The sequence below is a fragment of the Monodelphis domestica genome, chromosome 4, assembly GCF_027887165.1.
Source record: "Monodelphis domestica isolate mMonDom1 chromosome 4, mMonDom1.pri, whole genome shotgun sequence".
NCBI classification, from domain to species: domain Eukaryota; kingdom Metazoa; phylum Chordata; class Mammalia; order Didelphimorphia; family Didelphidae; genus Monodelphis; species Monodelphis domestica.
The window spans coordinates 414,839,645-414,864,969 of NC_077230.1; the positions used below are offsets into that span (position 1 = coordinate 414,839,645).

The 25,325-nt window shown below is 45.8% G+C and overlaps 2 protein-coding genes across 3 annotated transcripts; one reads left to right on the forward strand and one right to left on the reverse strand.

Annotated features, from left to right (window-relative positions):
* Positions 1–1,124: 1,124 nt before the first annotated feature.
* On the reverse strand, positions 1,125–10,903 carry TMEM88B (transmembrane protein 88B). 2 transcript variants are annotated; one of them, XM_056796035.1, is made up of 4 exons: positions 10,776–10,903; positions 9,556–9,776; positions 4,276–4,564; positions 1,125–2,129 (listed from the first exon to the last, which is right to left on the reverse strand). In XM_056796035.1, the coding sequence occupies exons 3-4, from the start codon at positions 4,543–4,545 to the stop codon at positions 1,854–1,856; spliced, it is 546 nt and encodes a 181-aa protein (XP_056652013.1). In that variant the 5' UTR covers positions 4,546–4,564; positions 9,556–9,776; positions 10,776–10,903; the 3' UTR covers positions 1,125–1,853. The 2 variants fall into 2 exon arrangements, with proteins under 2 accessions (XP_056652013.1, XP_056652014.1); XM_056796036.1 differs by lacking the exons at positions 9,556–9,776; positions 10,776–10,903 and having other exon boundaries at positions 4,276–5,069.
* A 1,913-nt stretch (positions 10,904–12,816) lies between these two features.
* On the forward strand, positions 12,817–20,876 carry ANKRD65 (ankyrin repeat domain 65). The gene is made up of 4 exons (XM_056796037.1): positions 12,817–13,277; positions 13,751–13,962; positions 15,853–16,402; positions 19,665–20,876. Exons 1-4 carry the CDS (start codon positions 13,155–13,157, stop codon positions 20,130–20,132), a joined length of 1,353 nt encoding a protein of 450 aa, XP_056652015.1. The 5' UTR covers positions 12,817–13,154; the 3' UTR covers positions 20,133–20,876.
* Positions 20,877–25,325: the final 4,449 nt, after the last annotated feature.

A 25,325-nucleotide genomic window follows, 5' to 3' on the forward strand; every position in this document is an offset into this window, starting at 1 on the left:
CGGAAACACAGAAGAAAAACAACTGCTTGATCACATGGGTTGATGGGGATATGACTGGGGATGTAGACTCTAAATGATCCCTTTAGTGCAAATATCAACAACATGGAAATAGGTTTTGATCAAGAACACATGTAAAACCCGGTGGAATTTCATGTTGGCTATGGGAGGGGGTGAGTGGAGGGGAAGGAAGGAACATGATTTTTGTAACCAAGGGAAAATGTTCTAAATTGACTAATTAAATTAAAAAAAATAAGTGTAGGCTAAACCATTTAACCATTATTGGTCTCAGTTTCCTCAACAGGCATAATAATAGCATCTACGTCACAGGGTTATTGTGAAAATTAACTAAGATATCATAATATCTGGGCAGTGAGGTGGCATCACAGTGCCTAGAACACTAGGCCTGGAGTCTGAAAGACTCATCTTTCTGAGTTCAAATCTGACCATAGACACTTACCAAAGGCAAGTCACTTTGCCCTGTTTGCCTCAGTTTCCTCATCTGTCAAATGAGCTGAAGAAGGAAATGGCAAACGATTCCAGTATCTCTGCCAAGAAAACCCCAAATGGGGTAACAAAGAGTCAAACACAACTGGTTTACCTCAGTTTCTTCATCTGTCAAATGAGCTGGAGAAGGAAATGCCAACCACTCCAGTATGGAAATGCCAACCACTCCAAGAAAACCCCAAACGGAGTCAGGACATGACTGAAATGACTGAACGGCAACAGAAATCTTTACAAACCGTTTGATACTCAGTAGGCTAATTAGATAAATGTTCATTTTCTTCTTCCCTTCACCTATTTACTATGCACTAGGCATTGTGCTAGGACAGAGGGGTACAGATCAGAAGTAAATAGTCCTGGCCTTCCAGAAGCTTCCCTTTTTCCGGGTCATATAACCTGTCCAGAGATGCCGAATGCAAGGTTATTTGAGGAAGGAGGCGGCAGCGGCAGGGAGAAGGGGAATCAGCAAAGTTTCACCCCAATGGAGAATTTGAGGGGGGAGTCAGGTGGAGGTAGATGCCTCCTCCAGGGTCCAGATTCCTTCCCCCCACCCCAAAGGCTCTGGGCCTTCTAGAACCTGAGTGTAATTCTCCCCATTCCCTCACCCACTCCAGAACACAAGCTTGGGCCTGGGGGTCTATTTTATTGACTCTCATGGCAGACAACAGACAAGCAGGTGGGGTGGAGGGGTGCTAGGGAAGGAGAGGTTTCTGAGGGGTAAACCAGGGTGCTTCACTGAGTCCTCCCTGGGGCCAGGGCCAGGGTGGGATGGGACCTATGCCCCTGAGCTGAGGGCCTGGAGATCTGGAACTTGGGGGGAAGGTGGACAGCTGGGCTGGAGGAGCTAAGTCTGGGGCCCAGTGGGCAGGGATGGAGAGACTTCTGGTCTTGTGTCTGTTCTGGCAGAGACCAGCCAGGAAACCCAAGGGGTCCGAGGTGGATTGGGGAATCTCTGAGGAACTTGGGGGCTTGGTCAGCAGTGAGGTTCAGAGTCCCTCAAGGGCAGGGCTCTCGGACCTCCTGAGGTTCCCAAGTGTGTGACTTCTTGCTGCCAAGCAGGGGGCTTTGGGGGAGGGGAACCCTGGGATTTTCAGTTGGGAACGTTTGGGAGGAGCCTGACGGTTTGCCACTAGGGTCTTCTGGGGAGGGAAAGACCTGCATTCTGAACTCTGAGTCTCTTCCGGAGAGGGGTCTCCTAGGACCCCCAGAACAGGAAAGGCAAGACCCTAGGGGTTCAGGGAACAGAGCATCAGGGTCGAGTTGGGGTGGACTGAAGTGGTTTGGGGATCCCATGGCCTGGAGTTGGGGGGGTGTCCTTGGGGCAGAGTGATGATCGGTGACTAAGACCCGGCTCACACCCACTCTCGGGCTTGGAAGTCGCCCTCCCATCGGCTCTGGGCTTCCATGCAGCTCCCCTGGACTTTAGCTGAGGAACCCCTGGAGCAGGCCGAGACCCAGGGCGGTGGCGGCAGCGGCAGCAGCGGGCACAGGCGGCGGAGCAGGCGGCCATAGGCAGCTGAGGCCAGCACCAGCATAGGAGGCAGCGTCAGGAAGCCCAGGACGATGAGCGCCGAGGAGCTGCGGTCATCCAGCAGGGCCCGGCACCGGCGGGAGTCCGAGCGTAGCACCTGGATGAAGGTGGTGGGAGGAAGGTGGGGCATAGAGCCAGCAGCCACTTCTCTGCGAGGGGCGGGGCACAGAGCCAGCACCCCCTTCTCTGAGGGGAGGGGCGCAGACCCAGCAACCTCTTCTCTGCGAGGGGCGGGGCACAGAGCCAGCACCCTCCTGTGCTGTGGGAGAGGGTGGGGCACAGAGCCTGCACCCCTCTGAGGGAGAGGATGGGGCACAGACACAACCCCCGCCCTTAGACCTCTACATCCTGGAGACTTCCTGGGCCCCTCCTGACACCCTGAAATGTTTTCCAACCCTTTTTTTTGTGTTTTGGGATCCCTTCCTATTCAATCCCTCCCTCCAGCTTTTCCTCCTCTAGCTGCAAGAGGAGCAAGGGAAAGGAGGGGGAGCTCCCCGTCCCCCCCATACCAATAACCCCCGTCATCCCCTCCCCCACGTCTTACTCCTCGGGTTCAGTCTTTTCCCTACTTTCCACCCTTAATCTCAACTCAGTCCCTGCTCCCCTGACTTCTCAACAGACTCAGCTCTCCCCCATCCCCCAGTTTCCTCCTCACTTCCCTCACTCGCACCTCCAGCTAAGCTCAGGTCCAATCACATTTCTGGGTTAGAAGATACTCGTCAGGTGGTACAATGGCTAGAGCTCCAGGACCAGAGTTGGGAAGACCTGAGTTCAAATGTGACCTCAGACACTTATTAGCTGTGTCACCCTGGTCGACCTCTTTGCCTCAGTTACCTCATCTGTAAAATGGAAATCATCACAGTGCCTGCCTCCTAGGGTCCATCCTCCCAGGAAGATCAAAAGAGAGACTGTTTAGAAAGCACAGTGCCAGGCATAAAGTAAGCACTGTATAAATGTTATTTGTTATGGTTATCATACTACCTCCCCTCCTCTTGTGTATATGTGTCTCCCTTGTACCTACTTTGTATTTGCTTCTCTGAGGAAAAAGAAGTGAGGAGAAGGGGGCTGCCCAGTTAGAGAGCAGGAAAAGGGAAAAGGGGGGGGGGAAGGAGACACCCACTGCCCTGGCACAATATAAAGTCCTTGAGGGCAAGGGACCTGGGTCTTTTTATCACCAGCACTTAAAAAATAAAGTGGCTGACACATCAGTAGGTGTTTGATACTCACTGACTGATGTAACTTCAGAACAACAGATATTTCACTCCTCCCCTTCCCCTCTCTCTCTCCCTCCCTCCCTCTCTCCTTCTCTCTCTCTCTGTCTCTCTCTGTCTCTGTCTCTCTCTGTCTCTGTCTCTGTCTCTGTCTCTCTCTCTCTTTCTCTCTCTCTCTCTTTCTCTCTCTCTCTCTCTCTTTCTCTCTCTCTCTCTCACACACACACAGAGACTCACAATCACATTCTGACTAGGACAATCTTTGGCTCCCTGAAGTCCTGGCAGAGGCCCCATCCTTTTGTCATCCGGTGGCCCTTGGTACCAGGAGGGGAGGCCCTCCAGAGCCGGGAAGGAGGAGAACTGGTTCTCCCCCACCCCCCACCCCATCATGCCAAACAATAGATCTTCTCACCCACAGAGAGAAACAAAGATCTCATGAAACCTCAGCTTACACTTTAACTCTTTAGGGTTCAAGTTCTCTAGAAGGGTTAGAGGGGAGAAGCCCCACCCCCAGGATACCAGGTCCATCCTGCCCCCTGCCTTAGAGTTAAAAAAAGAAAGCAGATCCTTTGTAAGGCCTCACATGGGGTTGGGGGCAATCCTGGACCCCAGATATGACAGGGTTCTGCTTACCTGATTTTTTTTCCAGAGTGCCCAGAATCTGGGGCTGGTTTTGTTCAAAGTTGGGACTACCCTGAGCAGATCAGCTCAGATTAGCCCACCCCCTCTTCTTAAGTCCCTTTTAGGTCTCTGGCCATCCCCTCCCAGTTCTCTAGAGCCTTCAAACCCACCCACCCCATCCTAGGAGACTCAAGTGGTTCTCATCCTTCCGCTTGCCATCCTTGACTCTGGGATCCGAGCCCCCCAGAACTCACACATGTCCCTCCCCCTCACTCCCTGGGCCCCAGCACCTCTGAATCCCCTCAGTCCAGTGACCCAACCTCTAAATCCAATCAGGACCATCCCTCCTCCCCTACCATTCTAGGCTTGGGTTCCTCCACTCCCTCCCTTCTTCTCCAGTCTGTAGCTCACCCTGGAGTGACAATGGAAACCCAGGTAGACCACAGCAGCAGAAGGCAGCAGGGCCAGAGAGAACACAGCAATGGGCAGCAGCAGATGGAGAAGGAGGAGGGTCAGGTTGGCAGTGGCCAGCATCAGCGCCCAGAGGCAGCGACCGGCAGGACCCAGAGGCTCTGGGCGAAGTTGGGGAGCTCTCAGGCGGAGCGAGGGGGGCCCAGGCAGCATGGGTGAAGTGTCAGACACCCCATCCTCCACTTCTGCCTCCATTTCAGGTTCAGACATCTTCTTGGCCTTGGCAAGTCTTTGGAAAGCAGGAAGACAGTTTGGGTGGGTTCCTCAGCCCTTGGCCCGTTGGCCCACTAGCTCACTGTGGGGCATGCCCCTGCCTTTGGCCCTAGGACTTAGGAAGAAGGGCTGCCTAGAATCTAACTTTTCTCCTTTGGAGTCTTAGTCGCTGCCCTCTTCCTTCTGCAGTCCGTTCAGCTGGTCAGCCCTCAGCTGTGTCTCCAGACCCTTCTGTCCATTCAGAGCCAGCCTCGTGGGGGTCCCGGCTCAGGCTCCAGTGCTGGGATCTGAGAATGAATCATCTGCAGGCCAGAAGGGTCTCTGCTGTCTCCACAATGAGCATTGCCCCCACCCAAGCACCTTCACCCAAGGCAGACAGAGCTGTGGCCAATTGGAGCTCTGAGCTAAAGGCTGTCCTCTGCTCAGTGCTGGGGATGCTTCTAAAGGCAGTGCTGTTTCACTGCCCCCCCCACTCCAGCCCTGCCTGCAATGCCCTCCCCTACCCTTTGCCCATAGATGCCAATGCCCAAGTCTCTTTCTGCCTCTACTAACCAGTTCTAGGGGCAGGGTGGAAGCCATCCTACCTTTGGGAAGAGACCAACAGCATGGACTCCATTGTAGGAACGCCACCCCATCCCAGCCTTTTCCTGGGATGAGGGGACCCTAAAATCACCATTCAAAATTATTTAGGGGTTTCTTTTAAAGTGCCTATATATACAAAACCAATGTAACTAAAATCAGAAGGGAAACAACAAATTGGGAAAAAATCTTCATAGAAACCTCTGACAAAGGTTTAATTACTCAAATTTATAAAGAGCTAAATCAATTGTATAAAAATCCAAGCCATTCTCCAATTGATAAATGGGCAAGGGACATGGATAGGCAGTTTTCAGATAAAGAAATCAAAACTATTAATAAGCACATGAAGAAGTGTTCTACATCTCTTATAATCAGAGAGATGCAAATCAAAACAACTCTGAGGTATCACCTCACACCTAGCAGATTGGCTAACATGATAGCAAAGGAAAGTAATGAATGCTGGAGGGGATGTGGCAAAGTTGGACACTAATTCATTGCTGGTGGAGCTGTGAACTGATCCAACCATTCTGGAGGGCAATTTGGAACTATGACCAAAGGGCGACAAAAGAATGTCTACCCTTTGATCCAGCCATAGCACTGCTGGGTCTGTACCCCAAAGAGATAATAAGGAAAAAGACTTGTACAAGAATATTCATAGCTGCGCTCTTTGTGGTGGCCAAAAATTGGAAAGCAAGGGGATGCCCATCAATTGGGGAATGGCTGAACAAATTGTGGTATCTGTTGATGATGGAATACTATTGTGCAAAAAGGAAGAATAAAGTGGAGGAATTCCATGGAGACTGGAACAACCTCCAGGAAGTGATGCAGAGCGAAAGGAGCAGAACCAGGAGAACATTGTACACAGAGACTGATACATTGTGGTACAATCGAACGTAATGGACTTCTCCATTAGTAGCGGTGTAATGTCCCTGAACAATCTGCAGGGATCTAGGAGAAAAAACACTATTCATAAGCAGAGGACAAACTGTGGGAGTAGAAACACCGAGGAAAAGCAACGGCCTGACTACAGTGGTTGAGGGGACATGTCTGAGGAGAGACTCTAAATGAACACTCTAATGCAAATACTAACAACGTGACAATGGGTTCGAATCAAGAATACATGTGATACCCAGTGGAATCACACGTTGGCTATGGGGGATGGGGGGGAGGAAAAGAAAATGATCTTTGTCTTTAATGAATAATGCTTGGAAATGATCAAATAAAATATTATAAAATTAAAAAAAAAAAAGAACTTGAGGCTTCCTCAGGAGGTCCTAGGTTCAAATCTGGCCTCAGACACTTCCCAGCTGTGGGATCCTGGGCAAGTCACTTGACCCCTATTGCCTAGCCCTTAACATTCTTCTACCTTGGAGACAATACACAGTATTGACTCCAAGACAGAAGGTAAGGGTTTTATTAAAAAAAAATTAAATTAAAAAGAAAAAGAAGGTTAGTCTTCCTGACTTCAGACTTAGTACTCCATTTATTGTACCACCATTTTAATGCTCCATACATCTGAATTAAAAGGACTAGTCATGCACAAGACAAGAGAGAGAAGGGAATATATATCTTCACCCCACAGTAGCTTCATTCTATTTTTTAATAACAAATTTTCACATAAGTTTTCCGAAGTTATATGATAAAAATTGTCTCCCTCCCCTTTTCTCTCCCCCCTCCCAGTGCTGACAAGCAATTCTGTCTGATTTATATATGTTTTATCATGCAAAACACATTTTCATATTATTCATTTTTATGTGTATAATCTTATAGAACCAAAACCGCAAACCTTATGCCCATATAAACAAGTGATCTATCATATGTTTTTTTTTTCCCGAATTTCCGCTCCCACAGTTCTTTCTCTGGATGTGGATAATGATCTTTCTCATAAGTCCCTCAGAATTGTCCTGGATCATTGCATTGCCATTAGTAGTAAAGTATCACATTTGATCATCCCACAATATTGGAGTTACTGAGTACCTTGTTCTCTTGGTTCTTCTTAGAATTGATACAGGAATTAGTTCAAGGCAGAAGAGTGGTAAGGGCTAGACAATTAGGATTAAGTGACTTGCCAAGGGTCCTTCAGCTAGGAAGTGTCTGAAGTCACCTCCTAGCTTTCAACCTAGGCTCATTCTAATTTGTCATGACATTCCTATTCCCTCCTCTCCAAGGGAGGCTTAGATTTCCTTCCTTCATCCACCTACCATATTCTTTGTTGATTAATAATTACCTTTATTTTTGTCCTCCCACATTTTTTAAAAATATAAAAATAGATTGGTTTCATTGTTAGGGGTCAGTAAATTAGGACCAGTGAAACAAATCAAATTTTTACATTTAAAACTATAGATCACAGGCTAATAAAAGAGCAATAATTTGGCTTGAGGGCCATCATTTGCTGATCCTCAGTATAGATAGTAATTATTATTATTGCTATTCATTACTTTTCTGGGTACACTACATAGTTTAAGGATCTACAACAATATCATCTAAACTAGGAATCTACCTAAATAAAAATGGTCTTCTGTTCCTGGAAAGCAGCCCTTTCTGTTTATCACAATCCACCAGTGAAATAAATGATTTGGGGTTAAGCTCAACTTCCTCCCAACTCCCACATTCTTAAATTGTGACCTCCAGGGTCAATTGCCCTTTTTCTTTTCTTTTTTTTTGAATTGAAAATTTTTATTTAATTAATTTAGAATATTTTTCCATGGTTACATGATTCATGCTCTTTCTCTCCCCTCCTCTGCCCCCCACTCCTGTAGCCAATGCACAATTCCACTCGGTTTTACTTGTGTCATTAATCAAGACCTATTTCCCTATTTTTGATCATTGCACTAGGGTGATCATTTAGAGTCTAAATACCCAATCATATCCCCATCAACACATGTGATCAATCATATGTTTTTCTTCTGCATTTCTACTTCCATAGTTCTTTCTCACAAGTCCCTCAGAATTGTCCTGGATCATTGCATTGCTGCCAGTAGAGAAGTCCATTACATTTGATTGTACCACAGTGTATCCAATTCTGTGTACAATGTTCTCCTGGTTTTGCTCCTTTCACTCTGCATCAATTTCTGGAGGTCCTTCCAGTTCACATGGAATCCCTCCAGTTCATTATTCCTTCGAGCACAATAGTACTTCATCACCAACAGATAACACAATTTGTTCAGTCATTCCCCAGTTGAAGGGCATCCCCTCATTTTCTAAATTGTCCTTTTCCTACACATCTCTGCGCACAGTTAGTTGTTCATTTGTGAGTTCTAATTCCCCTACCAACTTTCTGTAGGATTTTGGGCAAGTCACTTTATCCCTATGAGACTCAGTGTCCTAATGTGTAAAATGGGTCTAGGAGGTAGAGGGTGGTAGTAGGTAAGGCTGGATTAGATGATTCAGTTAAATTTGCTTAGCTTTTGCTATGTTCAAGATCCAGTAGATAAAAAGATAATGACACAATTCTCGTACTCAAGAGGCTTACATCTTCTGGGGTAAGGGAAGAAGGCTAGGTCATTGACAAAGATAAATAAATACAAAATATAGCGTTCCCTGCCCCCTCCTCCATCACTGGACATTTATTTTATATAAAGTCTGTATCTTCTGAGTTGCAAACATATAATAGAGTATGAGCTTGGAGGCAGTCTCTTGTGTATGGGGAGTCAGAGCACCTAATCCATGGTAATCACTTAGTACACACACTGATTGCTTTGAATTGCCTGTTCTGGGGTTATTTTCTGCCCTTTACTGAGTCCCCAAACCATGGCACTCTATTTCCTCTCAGAGCATTAAGGGTAGCCCTGAGGGAATGGGGAGGAAAGAGAGTATTTTTCTAAATTCCATAACTCAAGAGTCCCCCTTGGTAGCCTTCTCTCATGAATTATCACTTGATATCAATCTGTTACCCAGATTTAATTAGCTTTTAGAAATGGGTGGTTACCATGGTAATAGAGTTCATACAGTTTTGTTCAGTTTTGTCTAACTCTTGGTGATCTCATGGATAATTCTGTCCATTGGGTTTTCTTGGCAAAGATATTGGAGTAGAGTGCCATTTCTTTCTCCAGTAGATTAAAGCAAAAGAGGGGTTAAGTGACTTGGTCAGGGTCACACAGCTAGTGAGTTTCTGAGATCTGATCTGAACTTAGGTCTTCCTGATTCCAGGCCCAGCGCTCAATCTGATGAGCCACCAAGCTGCCTCAGTATCTTCTTTGTCAGTCACTTAATTAGCATTTGCTAAGTCCTACTATGTGCCTTATTAGATGGGATAAAGAAAAGAATTGGGTCCTTGGAGTTATTCAGAGTCCCTGTGAGTTTTCTTTTATAAATGTAGAGTGAGTAAAGGAGACATTCAGTTCATTTAGTGTCACACAGAAAAAGAAACAAAGAGAATAATAGCAAATATAGCACAAATTGCAGTCTACTTAAAAAAACAATCCTTACCTTCTGTCTTAGAATCAGTACTAAGTATTGGTTCCAAGGTTGAAGAGCAGCAAGGGCGAGGCAATGGGGAGGTTAAGTGACTTGCCCAGGGTCACACAGCTAGGAAGTATCTGAAGACAGATTTGAATCCAGGATATTCTATCTCCAGGCCTGGCTCTCAATCTTCTGATTGATTCTTTCTTTTGACTTTTGACTTTTGATTTGAGGGGAGCTGCCAGGAACTGTAAAGGCAAGAAACAACATCAATGATGGAGATGAATGCTGAGTCAAGGGTAGGCTAGTGGAGTCCTGACCTCATAAAGCTTTCAAATTCCCCACATTTATGGGTGTTGAAGATATGGGAGTAGGGAAAAGAAGAAGCAGTCTGATATTATGGAAAATATACTATCTCTAGAGTCAGAGGCCCTGGGTTCAAAACCTACCTCTGATGTGTACCATCTGTATGACCTCAGCTGAGTTACAACATCTCCCTTAGCCTCAGCTCCTTTACCTAACAAATGGGTTCGACTAGATGGACTCTGGGGTCCCTTCTGGCTATAAGCCTATGACCAGATCAGCTCCTTTGGTAAGAATAAATATGTGAATTCTGGTCATTAATACCACATTACTGTCCCCCCCAATCAAGAGGCTAATGTTTTGTATCTAGCTAGCAAGAAGCCATTTTGGAAGTCTAAATAATAATATTTCATATATAAATTCTATTTTTACCTTTCTATTTCTGGCTCACTTCTGTGGAAAGGAAGAGGGCCAAAGACAGTGCCTATCCTGCCAGGATGCTAGCTGGTAGGGGATGGGGGAGGTTGGGGAGGCTCGTCCCTTCTGAAGAAGGCTCTCTTTTCTACAGTCCCAGACAGGGGTATCAGGGACAAATGATATTCATCTATCTCCCCTTAAATAACTGAGTCTGAATTCTGAAAGAAAACTGCTTCCCCGGTCACACTTAAGGGAGGCTAGCCCTTGGCTTAACACTGTCAGTTTACCTCTGTCTCACCAAACAATAGTTACACAAAAGACCATCACAAATAGTAAATTACAAGTAGAACCATTTATTCATGCAATCAGAAGCTGGAGAATGAAATTACTATATGGCAGAGACAATATGACATTTTTTAAAACCCTGAGTTTAGGTGAGTTGAAAGAAATTCCTCACCCCAGCTTTTTTTCTGATCTCCAAAGCTAGTTTGCTCCCTAATATATATATGTGAATCCATATCTGTTACCTTACTCCGTCAAGGCTGTACTGTAGGTATAGCTGGTGTGGGTAGCTCTGGCATGGGATGTTTTCGGAATTAGAGAGCCTAAGCCAGGGGTAGGGCTTTCTGCAATATTTATATCCATTTCTTCTTCCAAGGAATTTGAAATGCCACCTTTAATGGGAGGACACTTTGATCAAGGACATGAACATTGAGTTTAAGGTCCTTGAAACTACTCTTGGCTCCTCTATTCCTACAAGAAGTAGGACAGGAAAGTCCAGAAGTTCACAAGGGAGCTATTTTTCTTTTTCTTTATAAATTTTCATACTTTTATTTTCTAATTGCATGTAAAAATAATTCTAATGATTTTTAAAAAAATCCTCTCTCCCTCCCTCCCCCTGAGAAGGCAAGCAACATTATATGTGCAGTCATGCAAAACTTATTTTCATATTAGCCACAATATGAATGAAAATGCAGGCAACCCCTCCCCACAAGAAAAATAAAGAAAAAATGTAAAAGTATACTTTGATCTGCACTCAGACTTCATCAGTTCTCTCTCTGGAGGTGGACAGCATTTTTTCATCATAAATCCTTTGGGATTGTCTTGGATTGGTGCATTGCTGAGCACAGCTGTCTTCATTCAGTATTGCTGTTACTGTGTACAAAGTTCTCCTGGTTCTGCTCATTGCACTTTGTATCAGTTCAAAGAAGTCTTCTCGAGGAAGGGAGCCCATTTTCCTAGGACTTTAGCCTCATGATCTGAGGAATCTTGGAGAGTTCTGAGCTTCAGACCTTCATATATCTATTCCTTGTAGTCCTTCCCCCAACGCTATTCTCGGAGCTGGGTTAGACTCAATTTAATTCAACGAATATTTATTATATGCCTCCTCTGAGCCAAATGCTCCTCTTGGGGCTTGGGATTCAAAGACAAAAATGAAATCATGCCTGCTCTCAAGGTCCTCAGGTTCTAGGGGAGGGGAGGATACAGCATGTGTAAGTAAGATCACCCAATAAAAAGCATATGAAAAGTAACTGACTTCTGGGAGGCATCAGGAGTCGTCTTTGACAAGAGATGGGAGCTGTGGTTTGAAGGAAGCTAAGGATTCTAGAAGGTAAAGATGGGGGAGGAAGAACATGCCAGTTAAGGGGCACAGCCTATGCAAAGGCCCAGAGATGAGAGAGAGAACACCTGTAGTAGGGAAAAGCTAATGGGCCATCCTAGTTAGAATAGAAGGTGTCCAAAGGAGAGTGATATTGAAATAAGACTAGAAAGGTAGGAGAGAGCCAAATCATGTCATTATTGTTTAGTTGTGTTTGTTCAGTAGTGTCTGGCTTCATGACTCTATTTAGGGTTTTTTTTGGCAAAAGGTAAGATTTGAACTAAGGTCTTTCTGACTTCAGGACAGCTCTCTATACTAGATTGCTTCTCATAAAAACGAGATAGCAATATAAACAATTTTAAATAAAATTCAAGTTAAATTTAAATCAGGTTGTCTTTATTTTTTATCCCTTACCTTCTAGTTTAGAATCAATATTATGTATTGGTTCCAAAGCAGAAGACCGGTAAGGGCTACGCAATGGGGGTCAAGTGACTTGCCCAGGGTCACACAGCTAGGAAATGTCTGAGGTCAGATTTGAATCCAGGACTGCCACAGGCAAGGGTCCAGCCTCACTGGTGACTCTTAATCCAGTGAGCCCCCCAGCTGCCCCGCAGGTCGTCTTTTTAAAAGACAAACTGTTCTTATTATTAATGACCTGTCAATATGGAATTAGCTGGGGCCCCCTTGGGAGCCTAGAATGGGGTCCATAGCGCTGAGAGGGGAGATGCTGGATGCTCTGTCTGGAACTCAGATCAGACCCTGGTCTTGAGCATCTTGAGCTGGAGATTAGGGATATTTCAAAATTCAAAGGTCCTTCTTCTCCCCCCTTCAAGGCCTGGGAAGCTGGGGCAGAGAGAGGAGAGGCCAAAGGCAGGCTAGGCCTAAAGGGTGAAACTTAATCCTCCCTGGTGGAGGAGGGGAAGGAATGGGCCCCCTGGGGAAATAAGAAGCCAGAGCAGCATGTCCCTGCTTGTCACTGTGACTGCCAGAACACCCTTCCTGTGATTGTTCCTGAAGGAGCCTGGTCTGTCTGTGGGTGAGCCCCAGCCAAGGGAGCAGGAGAGCTGGTTGTCAGGATCACCCTGGGGGACTCCCTCCTGTTGCTGGGTAAACAACCCAGCACAGGGGTGGAGAGGAGGGAGGAGGGAGACTTCCAGATCCACAGCCCTGAGTGTGGCGGCCTTCCTCTCCTCCCTCCTAATGCCTTTGGCCCTCTCTGGCCCCAGCCCTCAGCTCCCCAGCCCTGCGTTTTCTCAGGCATCTTCAGCCTTCCTGGGAACGCCAGCCCTGCCAGGATTTGAATTTGATGCTCAGGACTAGGAGGAAGGATCCTCGGCAGACAGCCCAGAGCAACTCGGAAGGGCCCGTGGAGAAGGGAAGGCAGCCATCGATGAGAAGCACCAGGCCACGGGCTCTTCAGCCTTGGAGGGTGGGGATTTCCGTGGGGATGTGCTAGGACCCCCATTTTGGACAGTTAAGCCTGTGGGGAATGGGCCTCAAACTCTCTGCTTGCTCTTTTCCCATTGGTACGGGTGGGTGCCTCCTCTTCTCTCCCAAGTCCCCTTTGTGAAGTGACTCCCCAAGGGCCAGGGTGACGGCAGAGCTCCCTATTGGGATGAGGCAGAATCAAATCTAGGGTCTCCGCGTGGGCCTGGACTTGAGGCTGGGTCTGGGATGGGTTCACAGAACCAGTCTCTGGGGGTGTTTGGGTCAGCTTGGGACCAGAGCCCGGGGCACCAGGCTGTAGCTTTCATTCTCTTCCCTTGTGTCCCCAGTGCCTGGCACAGAGTCGACCCTCAATCAATACTCATTAAGTGATTGATGAGGGGCTTTGGGGGTCCCTCCGAGAATCCTTTATTCTCCTCCTCCTGGACCCTGAGCTGTCATGTGTCCTCATTCCAGGAGCAGAGAGATTTGGAGGCTGAGATGGGGCAGCACTTCATGGACCTAGAGATGGGGGATGCTAAGGCCCAGGAGAAGGAGGAAGAGCAGCCTCTGGGTCTCCTTCCTGCCTCAAAGGGCTGGGACCAAGGCCAAGTGATCAAGGCCATTTGGAGAGGCCAACTGGGCCTGATGAAGCAGTTGCTGAGGCAGGGGACCTGCATCAATGAGAGGTGAGCAGCCGCATCCGAGCCCTAACCCAAGCCCCCTGGCATTGAGGTGGAAGACTCAGGCTTCCTTTCGTTTGTTTTCAACCCCCACCTTCCATCTTAGTATCAGACTCTTCTAAGAATCAGTCCTGTGTATCAGTTCCAAGGCAGAAGAGTGGTAAGAGCTAGGCAATGGGGGTTAAGGGATGTACCCAGGATCACCAAGCCAGGAAGTGTCTGAGGTCAGATTTGAACCCAGACCCTTCTGTCTTCAGGTCTGCTTCTCTAGCCATTGAGCCACCTTTATGCCTCTTCTCCAGCTCATTTTTCAGATGAGGAAATGGAGGCAATGGGGGTTACGTGACTTACCCAGGGTCGCACAACTAGGAAGTGTCTGAGGCCAGATTTGAACCCAGGACCTGCTAGGTCTGCCTTTCCATCCACTGAGCCTCCCGGGATATCTATTTTGAGGGTAAAGAGAAGTTAAAAATGAATTTCCCAGTGGAAGTCTTTGTGTCTGTCTTATGAAGCAAAGCTTGGACTCAACATTCAGAAAGCTTCTGGATTCCATTTCCAGTGAGCCTAGCTCAGTCACTTGGTGATGGTGGACAACCCAGGAGGGAGCACAGTGTCTGGCATTTAGTCAGAACTTAATAAATGTTGATTAATTGATTGGAGGTACTTTCCCCTTCATCATGGCTGCCCATCTATACACATACGGTTGTGTGTCCATCAGAACAATGGAGGCTTGTGACTCAGCCCTACCTTTGATGTGTATATTCCTCCCTAGGCTTTGGGTCTCAGAGACCCTCCCTGCCCAGGGGCCTCTTACATGACTCCTCAAGGTGCTTGAGCCAAAGTGAATCCATCTACATTCTCTTAATATATTTTGTTGTAGAGGGGAGCTCTATATAAATGGATATACATGGAATGGTACAGATAGTTTCTGAGACCTCTTCTTGTTCTGAGATTGGTAGAGAAGAAAAGAAGGAAGGAAGGAAGGAAGGAAGGAAGGAAGGAAGGAAGGAAGGAAGGAAGGAAGGAAGGAAGGAAGGAAGGAAGGAAGGGAGGGAGGGAGGGAGGGAGGAAGGGAGGGAGGGAGGAAGGGAGGGAGGGAGGGAGGAAGGAAGGAAGGAAGGAAGGAACGAACGAACGAACAAATGAATGAATGAAGGAAGGAACAAATGAAGGAAGGAAGGAAAAGGAAGGAAGGAATGAAGAAAGGAGGGAGGGAAGGAAGGAAGGAAGGAAGGAAGGAAGGAAGGAAGGAAGGAAGGAAGGAAGGAAGGGAGGGAGGAAAGAAGGAAGGAAAGAAGGAAGGAAGGAAAGAGGAAAGGAAGGGAAGGAGGAAGAAAGGAAGGAGGGAGGAAAGGAAGGGAGGAAGGAAGGGAGGAGGGAGGGAAAGGAAGAGAAGAAGGAAGGAAGGAAGGAAGGAAGGAAGGAAGGAAGGAAAGAAGGAAGGAGGAGGGAGGGAGGGAAGGAAGGAAAGTGAATGAATGAAGGGTGAGAGAAGCTGGGGATTAGAGTAGGGTTAGACATGAATAAGCCTAAAATTTAAGGGAAGGGGCAACTAGGTATTTAACCTCCATCGCCTAGCCCTTATCTCTTTTCTGCCTTAGAACTAATATATAGCATTGATTCTAAGAAGGTAAGGAGTTGTTCTTTTTTTTTAAGATGTAAGGGGAACTGAATGGACTGCTCCTGCAGAGGTCAGAGATGGCAAATAATTTTCAAAGATTCCTATACATCCTAAATCTACCCACATATATCCTGGAAGGAGGAGAAGGATAAATTAGAAAGAGGATGAAACAAGGACCTGAGACTTCAGATCATTTTCTGTGGCTCAGGTTTAAGGAAGAGGCCCAAAGGGTTCTGGGTGATAATTCCCTATCTCAATTACAATCTTCCCTACAGGGATCCAGCAGGCCGGACCCTGCTCCATCATGCAGTGGTAAGTGGCCACATCCCTCTTGTCCGCTTCCTAGTACAGCGTGGGGCCGCAGTGGATGCAGCAGATGAGGAGCTGGTCACTCCTCTGCACTGGGCCACCTGGAAGGGGCAGACCCAGGTGGCCGAGCTGCTCTTACAGCGGGGGGCCCCAGCTTTAGCCAAGAGTCGGAGAGGCTTCACACCACTGCATTGGGCAGCTGCCCTTGGACACACACTTCTGGTCCAGCGGTTGCTTGCCCATGGCCTGGATGCTGCCAGTGGGGATGCGCATGGGTGGACAGCACTGCACTGGGCAGCTGCAGGGAACCAGCTTCATGTAGTAGAACTCCTGAGCCACCAGGGCATCTCACTGGACATCAGCTGCTCAGGAGGCCCCTGTCCTGTGCACGTGGCAGCAGGGACTGGAAGAAAGGAGATACTACAGTTCCTTCTGGTCCTGGGAGCAAATGTCAATACCCAAGATGGCACTGGAGCAACAGCCCTCATCATTGCCTCAGACCTGGGGGACCAGGAGGTGGGTTCTCCCTGGATGTGCTCTTTTCTCTGATGGGGGGGAGGAGAAAACATCTTGGGCCCAATTTTCCAAACCAGGAGAGCCCCTCAAGGGTCCTTCTTTGGAGTCAATGGTAGTGAATTAGTCCTGGTTCAATAATGAGGAGGCCTACAGGCAACAGGGTTGAAAGAGGAGGTGCCCATCCTTTTCTCTCCATTCCTTCTCTTGGCTTTCTGGAGTCACAGTCTGGGGGAAAGGATTTGATTGGCAGAGCAAAGGAAAGGGCCTTGGATTAGGAGTCAGAAGACCTAGTATGGAATGAATCTTGGCTCTGATGCTGCCCATGTGACTCTGGTCAAATCATCTAACCCCTCTAAGCATTCCCAGAAATTAAGGGCTTGGAAAAGATCATCTCTAAAAGCCTTTCAAGCTCGAACTGCTCTGATCTTATGCCAAGGAAAGGTTCACGAGGTCCTTGGAGGTCCTTGGGTGGGTGAAGACAAGGATAGCAAATGAAATGAGGGGCTTGATGATATAGTGCATAGACTGTGCAGCCAGTGAGAATGTGTGCTTAGCCAACTGGTTAGAACACGGTGTTCTAGGATAACGAAGGACACAGAGGCTTCTCTGAGGGTCGACTCTGTGAATGGAGATGGCCTTGTGGGCTGGGTGATCTGCCCTCTCTCTCCATGCTTTGCCCTTAAGTCTAGGGAAAATCAGCCAACCGGGCAATGAAGAAACACTTAGTAAGCACCCACTATGTACCAAGCACATGGCTTAGATCCAAAGATTCTGCTGTCCTGCTGTTGCCATCAAAGTAGTTACAAGGACATATTGGGTGGAAAGTCACTAGCTGATGGGGGCGTCACTTCAAGCCTCATGGAGGAGGCGACTTAATGAGCTGAGACTTGAAGGAAACCAGGATTCTAAGAAGTGAAGGTGAAGATGGAGGGTTTTCAGGCCTGGGGGTAGTCAGTGCAGGATGTCAGATCCCTTTTGTAAGCAGGATACCTCCTCACACACACACACACACACACTCTCTCATTCTCTCTCTGCCCTTCCTCCCTCCCTGTCTCTCCCTCCCTGTCTCTCTTCTCTCTCTCCCTTCTTCCATTTCCCTCCATCCCCCCTCTCTCCCCTCCCTCCATCTCCTTCCATCCATCTCCCTCTCTCTCCCTTCTTCCCTCCCTCCCTCTTCCTCTATCCCTCTCTTCTCTCTCTCCCTTCTTCCCTCTCCCTCCATCCCCTCTCTCACCTCCCTTCCTTTCCCTCCATCCATCTCTCTCTCTCCTCTCTCTCTCTCTCTCTCTCTCTCTCTCTCTCTCTCTCTCTCTCTCTCTCTCTCTCCTCTCTCTCTCTCTCCCTTTCTCTCTCTCTCTCCCTTTCTTTCTCTCTCTCTCCCTTTCTTTCTCTCTCTCTCCCTTTCTCTCTCTCTCTCTCCTCTCTCTCTCTCCCTCTCTCTCTCTCTCTCTCTCTCTCTCTCTCTCTCTCTCTCTCTCTCTCTCTCTCTCTCTCTCTCTCTCCCTTTCTCTCTCTCTCTCCCTTTCTCTCTCTCTCTCTCTCCCTTTCTTTCTCTCTCTCTCCCTTTCTCTCTCTCTCTCTCCTCTCTCTCTCTCTCTCCCTTTCTCTCTCTCTCTCTCTTCTCTCTCTCTCTCTCTCCCTTTCTCTCTCTCTCTCTCTCTCTCTCTCTCTCTCTCTCTCTCTCTGTCTGTCTGTCTGTCTTTCAACATTTAAAGGTTCAAGGATTTGCTAATGATTTAGCTAGAATGATTTCCTCATCAGAAGGGATCCACTTCCCTGGACTAATGGACCAAAGTCTATTTCCCCTTATGATCCTAGGCCTATGCTATTCCAACCTGGGGAGAGAAAGGAGGGCATTCTGAGAGAGAAGAGAGACAGGGAGGGAAGGGCATTCTGTGTAGTACAGTGGAAAGAGGACACCACTCTTGGACCCAGGAGACCCAGAGCTGACATGTGGGACTTTGATTTTCTGTACTTGGCAGGGAGGAAGATACCAAGTTGACATCTCCTGCTACAGTTTAGTAGGAGGGTTGGGGTGGAGAAAATAGGATACAAACAGATCATTATAACACACTATGATATGGGAGGTTTGAAACAAAGTATTATGTGAAATACAGCTAGGTGGTACAGTGGCCAAAATGCCTGGAGGCAGGAAGACTCCACTTCCAGAGTTCAAATTCAGCTTCAGGCATTTATTAGCTGTGTGACCCTGGGCAAGTTGCTTAGGCCTGTTGGCCTCAGTTTCCTCATCTGCAAAATGAGCTGGAGGAGGAATATCTTTGTCAAGGAAATTCTGAATGGGGTCATAGAGTCAGACACGTCTGAATAACATACATCTAGCACTGGGCCATGCAATTTAAGTGATTTAAGTGCTTTATAAGTGCTTGTGAGTTTGAATTAAATTTAGATACCTTAAAATACTAGAGGAATATAAACCATCATCCCCATCCTCACTGTCAACATCATTATCATCTGTATGACTGAGTTTCAGCTCCTCCCTCCTGCTAGTTTGACTGGTAAGTTGAGTCAGGTAAAACATTTTTTAATTAAAAAATTTTAATTTAATTTAATTAAAAATTTTTTTAAGTAAATTTTTACTTTCTTTCTTAGAATCAGTACTGGGTGTTGGTTCCAAGGCAGAAGAGTGGTAAGGGCTACACAATAGAGGTAAAGTGACTTGCCCAGGGTCACATAGCTAGAAAATGCCTGAGGTCATATTTGAACCCAGGACCCTTGTCTCCAGGCCTGGCTCTCCATCCACTCAACTATCTAGCTTGCCCCCACCCCCTTCCCCCAAACAGTTGAGACAACATGTAGCAGGATGTAATTTAAGGCTAAGTAACTGGCATCAGGTGTCCAAAGGAGGGATGGGGCTGTGTGAGCTGGAGTGGGCAGGAAAGGAATGTAGGATTCAGAAGCAGCAGGTATCTTAGAGATGGAGGCCCAGAGACTTGGCCAAGTTCACATAGATGGTCAGTGGTAGTCACAATTTGCACCCAGCTCTCCTGTCTCCAGATCCTGGGCTCCCTTTCTACCTCAGTGGGGACTAGAACCCTACATAGTTCTCGCAGTCATTTTTGCTTTAAGGAGCAGGTAGATCTAAGACTCTGAGTCTCTCCCAAATCAGATCAGGGGTTCGCAAGAAAGAGGAGGCTGCTGTGTGGTCTCCCTGGAACTTAACAAGCTGCACTAATCAGTCAAAATGGAGATCAGAAAGAATAGCCCTCCAACAAAGGCCACTGAGTCTCCTTCTTGTCCCCAGGTGGTAAGGCTGCTCTTGGATCATGGAGCAGAGGGAGCTCTTCCAGACCAACATGGCCGCTCTGCCCTCCACCGGGCTGCTGCTGCAGGCCACCTTCCTGTGGTCCAGCTGCTGGTGGAGAGAGGAGCTGAGGTGGATGCCCGGGATGGACTGTATCTCACACCCCTGCACCATGCAACCCTGGGGGGACACACTGTGGTTGCCAGCTACCTGCTGGACCAAGGAGCAGAGGTCAATGCCGCTGGTTGGCTTCACAAGACTGCCCTGCACTTGGCCTTGGAGAAGGGTCATTGCTCCATGGCAGAGCTACTACTGAGGTGGGGGGCCAGCCCCAACCTGCGGACACAGTGGCTGGAGACTGCACAAGACCTTGCTGGCCCAGGCAGTCCTCTTAAGACTCTCTGTTCTCTTCAGAAAGGCCAAGAGGAGATATGCAAGGCTGGGCAGAACTTGGGCACCTCCACGTAGACACTGGAGTGGAGGGAACGTCTGTCTGGGTACCACCTGGATTTGAGTGGTTCTATGTTACTGGCTCACAGGACTTATGGGAGATTCCCAACTCTCTCCTTTTATAGTGGAGGAAACTGATTAAGATTACATCGGTATAACCTCTAGCAGACTATTTCCTGCTTCCCAAGAAGGCAGGGGAAGGAGAGAAGGAGGAAATCTGGCTCCTAAAATACCAGAAAAACAATCGCCAAAAATGGCTTCTATATTTAACGGAAAAAATTAAGTTTTTTAAAAAGATCATAAGGATGATGACTAGAGTTGGCATCAAAGCCTGGGCAATGATCTACAAAATGGGAACAATCCTTGTATTGTCTTAGAGCATTCCTGTAAGGAGAGTAAAACCTCTAGTGACGTACAGAAGTGAGTTTTCATTGTTGCTCTTATGCCTGGGACCTCAGAGAAATGCCCGTTTTCAAGAGGACGAATGAAGGTGGGGACTGAGGAGTAAGCTAGATGGGCAGAGCCTATCCCATTTGCCATGTTTATTCTTTCTGAGAGGGGAATGGGGCAGCAGTAACCCAAGTCCCTGGACACTTGACCACATGACCCGGCCAGTTCTGATTCTGAAGAATAAGAATGTCTACCTTCTGCCATTGCTTTTTGAGGAGATTTACTAATAACAACAATAGTTATTTACTAACATTTTACTAACAACAGTTAATAACAACATGTATACAGCACCTTAAAGCTTGCAGAATCCTTTCTATGTGTCCTTTCATTTGATTCTCACAATTGTGTGAAATAGATGCCATTAGTGTCCTCATTTTATAGTTGAGGAAGACAAAGGATAAGTGACTCATCCAGAGTCACACAGCTAGTGTCTGAGGTTGCCTTAGTTCTTCCCGACTCCAAGCTCAAAGGTCTCCACCGTACCATCGGCTGCTAAAGCCAATCAAGGTCAGGACTGCAATGCTGTTCTATCATTTAAGTCGCTTCTGACTCGTCGTGGCCCCATTTAGGGTTTTCTCAGCAAAGATACTGAAGTGATTTGCCATTTCCTTTTCCAGCTTTTTTTTTTAAGGATGAGAAAATGGAGGCCAACAGGGTAAAGTGACTTGCCCAGAGGCACACAGCTAGAAAGTATCTGAGTTCGGATTTGAACTCTGGAGATGAGTTCTCCTGACTCCAGGTGTGGCACTCTAAGCACTATGGTGCCTCCTAGCTTCCCCTCACTGCCACTGCAGTGCTGATCATCAGATAAGGCTTCAGTTCTTATCCTACTTTAAGGAAACAGTGCAGCGGAAAACATGCTATATTTGGAGTCAAAGGCCTTGGGTTTGAACCCCAGCTTTGCCCCTTTGGTGTATTTGGGCCCCTCAGCTTCTTTCTCTGTAAAATGAGGGCATTCATTGCCCTCAGGGTCCCTTGCAGCACTAACCCATACTCCTCCATAGCATTTCTCCTACATACATCTCTCCACTCCCATAGCCCCAGCCCTGGTTCAGTCCTCACCTGGTGGCTCTGTTATTCCAATAGCCTCTTTTTTATATTTAACTTTATTGATTAATTTAGAATATTTTTCTATGGTTACATGATTCATGTTCTTTCCCTCCCTTCCTCCCACCTCCCTCCCACAGCCAATGAGCAATTCCACTGGGTTTTACAATTCTCAATCCTATCCCCATCCACCATGTGATCAAGCAGTTGTTTTTCTTCGGTGTTTCTACTCCCACAGTTCTTTCTCTGGATGTGGATAGTGTTCTTTCTCAAGAGTCCCTCAGAATTGTTCTGGGTCATTGCATTGCTACTAGTAGAGACATTCATTACATTAGATTGTGCCACAGTGTATCCGTCTCTGTGTACAATGTTCTCCCAGTTCTGCTCCTTTTGCTCTGCATCACTTTCTGGAGGTTGTTCCAGTTCACATGGAATCCCTCCAGTTCATTATTCCTTTGAACACAATAGTATTCCATCACCAACAGATAACACAATTTGTTTAGTCATTCCCCAATCAAAGGACATTCTCTCTCTCTCTTTTTTAAACCCTCACCTTCCATCTTGGAATCAATACTGTGTATTGGTTCCAAGACAGAAGAATGGAAAGGGCTAGGCAATGGGGGGTCAAGTGACTTGCCCAGGGTCACACAGCTGGGAAGTGTCTGAGGACAAATTTGAACCTAGGACTCCTGTCTCTAGTCCTGGCTCTCAAGCCACTGAGCCACCTAACTGGCCTCAATAAATGTTTTTTGATAAAATAATTGATCCTTTACTTTGCTACTCTTGAGTTCCCATCTGTACAACAGGAAATATCTCTGACCTTGATCCAAAAAACTACATATTTTCCTTAAAAAGGGTAAACTTGAGGCAACTAGGTAGCACGGTGGATAGAGCACCAGGCCTGGAGTCAGGAAGACTTGGGTTCAGATCTGAACTCAGATACTTCCTAGCTGTATGACCTTGAACAGGTCACTTAACCCTGATTTTCTACCTCTTGCTATTCTTTTGTTTTAGAACTGATGCTAAGGCAGAAGGTAAGGGTTTTTTTTTAACTGTTTGATCATATGGTTCAATGGGGATATGATTGGAGATATAGAATAAATGATCACCCTAGTACAAATGTTAATAATATGGAAATAGATCTTGATCAATGACCCATGTAAAACCCAATGGAATTGTGCACCAGCTGGGAGGGAAGGGAGGGAAATAACATGATTCATGTAACCATGGAAAAATATTCTAAATTAAATAAATAAATAAATAAACTGGGGAAAAAAGGTAAGAGTTTTGTTTTTTTCAAAGGAGTAAGGGTCTAAACTTATGGGAGAGAGATTTTTCTTTAAAAACTTAAAAAAAATCTGTTTAGACATAGCTATCCATAACAGTTTATATTAGTAACTTCCCTCATATTTATCTCTTCCTTGCTGACCTCTTTGATTCTTTTAGACAAACTGAATATTGCCAGAAGCAATAATCTTGATTACTATTTTAATGACTGGTCCATGGATGAATGTGAAGCCAAATGCTGGTTTTTTTTAAAAATTATTTTTATTTTAATAACAAATTTCCACATAACTTTTCCAAAGTTATATGATTCATATTGCCTCCCTCCCTTCTTCCCTCCCCCCTCCCAGAGCTGACAATTCAATCTGGGTCATACATGTATTATCACACAAAACATACTTCCATATTATTCTTTTTGGTAGGTAAATAATCTTATAAAACCAAAGAGAAGAATTTATGACCAAACAAGAGACAGAGAACATTATAAGATATAAAATGAATAATTTTGATTGTATTAAATTCAAAAGCTTTTGTGAAAACAAAAGCAATGTAACCAAGATTAGAAGGGAAACAACAAATTTTTCTGTTAAAGATCTAATTGCTCAAATTTAAAGAGAATTAAGTCAAATCCATAAGAATACAGGTCATTCTCCAATTGACAACTGATCAAAAGATATGAACAAATGATTTTCAGATGAAGAAATCAAAGCTATCAATAACCATATGAAAAAAATGTTCTAAAGCCCTCTTGATTAGAAAAATGCAAATTAAAACAGTGCTGAAGTACCACCTCATATCTATCAGATTGGCTAATATGACACAAAATTGGCACACTAAGGCATTGCTGGTGGAGCTATAAATTGATCCAACCATTCTGGAAGGCAATTTGGAACTATGTCCAAAGGGCTATAAAACTGTACATACCCTTTAATTCTGAATACCAAAGAGATCATTAAAAAGGGGAAAGGAACTATTTGTACAAAAATACTTATTATGGCTCTTTTTGTGGTGGCAAAGAATTTAAAATTGAGGGGTATATCCATCAATTGGGGAATGGCTGAATAAATTGTGGTATATGTTGGTGATGGAATATTATTGTGCTATAAGAAATGATAAGCAGGATGGTTTCAGAAAAAACTGGCAAGATATACATGAACTGATGCAGAGTGAAATAAGCAGAACTGTGGGGGCAGCTGGGTAGCTCAGTGGATTGAGAGCCAGGCTTAGAGATGGAAGGTCCTAGGTTCAAATCTGACCTCAGACATTTCCCAGCTGTGTGACCCTGGGCAAGTCACTTCACCCCCATTGTGTAGCCCTTACCACTCTTCTGCCTTGAAACCAATGCACAGTATTGAATCAAGATGGAAGGTAAGGATTTTTAAAAAAAATAAAGGAAAAAAAAAAGAAACAAGCAGAACCAGGAGAACATTGTACACAGTAATAGCAATGTTGTGGAATGATCAAATGTGAGAGACTTTGCTATTCTCAGGAATACTGAGACAATCTGAAGGACTTAGGACAAAGAATACTGTCCACCTCCAGAGAAAGAACTGTTGAGAGTCAGATGCAAATCAAAGCATACTATCCTTTATATTACAGTTTTATTTTAGGATTTCGGTTTTATGTATTCTCTTAAGGTGATCAATAAGGAAATATTTTTAATTATAATACATGTATAACCCAGCTCAAATTGCTTACCATCTCTGAGAGGGGGTAGGGAAGGGAGGATAGGAGACAATTTGGATCATAATTTCAGAAAACATATGTTGAAAATTGTTATTGCATGTAATTGAGAAAAACAAGGTATCTGAATATTTTTTTTAAAAGATAGAAGTTCTTTCGGGATAGGGATTGTCTTGATTACTTATATGGGATATGGAGGGGAGGACTAACATCTCTGGTGTTAGCCCTTTTCTTGGCTGTAGTTTGTCAAGGGGAATATGAAAGATTCCTGGAAAGTGAGGTTGGAGGCTTTCAATGCAAGCTGAAGGGTTTATATTTTATCCTAGAGGAGGCTGCAGGGAGATATTGAAAGGAGTCTGGAGCTCTGAGGACTTTTTTTGTTTTGTCATGTCCAACTCTTCCAGACCTCATTTGGGGTTTTCTTGGCAGAGATACTGGACCGGCTTGCTATTTCCTAAGGACTTGCTTAGGGTCACACAGCTAGTAAGTGTCTGAGGTCAGTTTTTAACTTATGAAAAATGCCCAGTGCTTTATTGTGCCACCTAGCTACCACTTGCTATGATCACAGGTAAGCCTTTTTCAGTCTCGGTTTCCCAATGTATAAAAGGTAAAATGGTCTAAGGTCCCTTCTAGCATGATAGATAAAAATTCTCTTTACAAAGATTATTTTGGCAGCTGTGTGACTGATGAATCAAAGAGACCAAAAGCAAAGGAATGCCGTTAGGCTACTGCAAGGGGCAGCAAAGT

Bases quoted from the DNA above. Each gene is read 5' to 3' on its own strand.
- TMEM88B (XM_056796035.1), bottom strand. From the start codon at position 4,545: ATGTCTGAACCTGAAATGGAGGCAGAAGTGGAGGATGGGGTGTCTGAC. The intron at 2,130-4,275 runs GTGAGCTACAGA...ACCTTCATCCAG, and splicing joins GTTTCCATTGTCACTCCAGG to GTGCTACGCTCGGACTCCCG.
- ANKRD65 (XM_056796037.1), top strand. From the start codon at position 13,155: ATGCTCAGGACTAGGAGGAAGGATCCTCGGCAGACAGCCCAGAGCAAC. The intron at 13,278-13,750 runs GTGGGGATTTCC...TCCTCATTCCAG, and splicing joins GGGCTCTTCAGCCTTGGAGG to GAGCAGAGAGATTTGGAGGC. The intron at 16,403-19,664 runs GTGGGTTCTCCC...TCTTGTCCCCAG, and splicing joins CAGACCTGGGGGACCAGGAG to GTGGTAAGGCTGCTCTTGGA.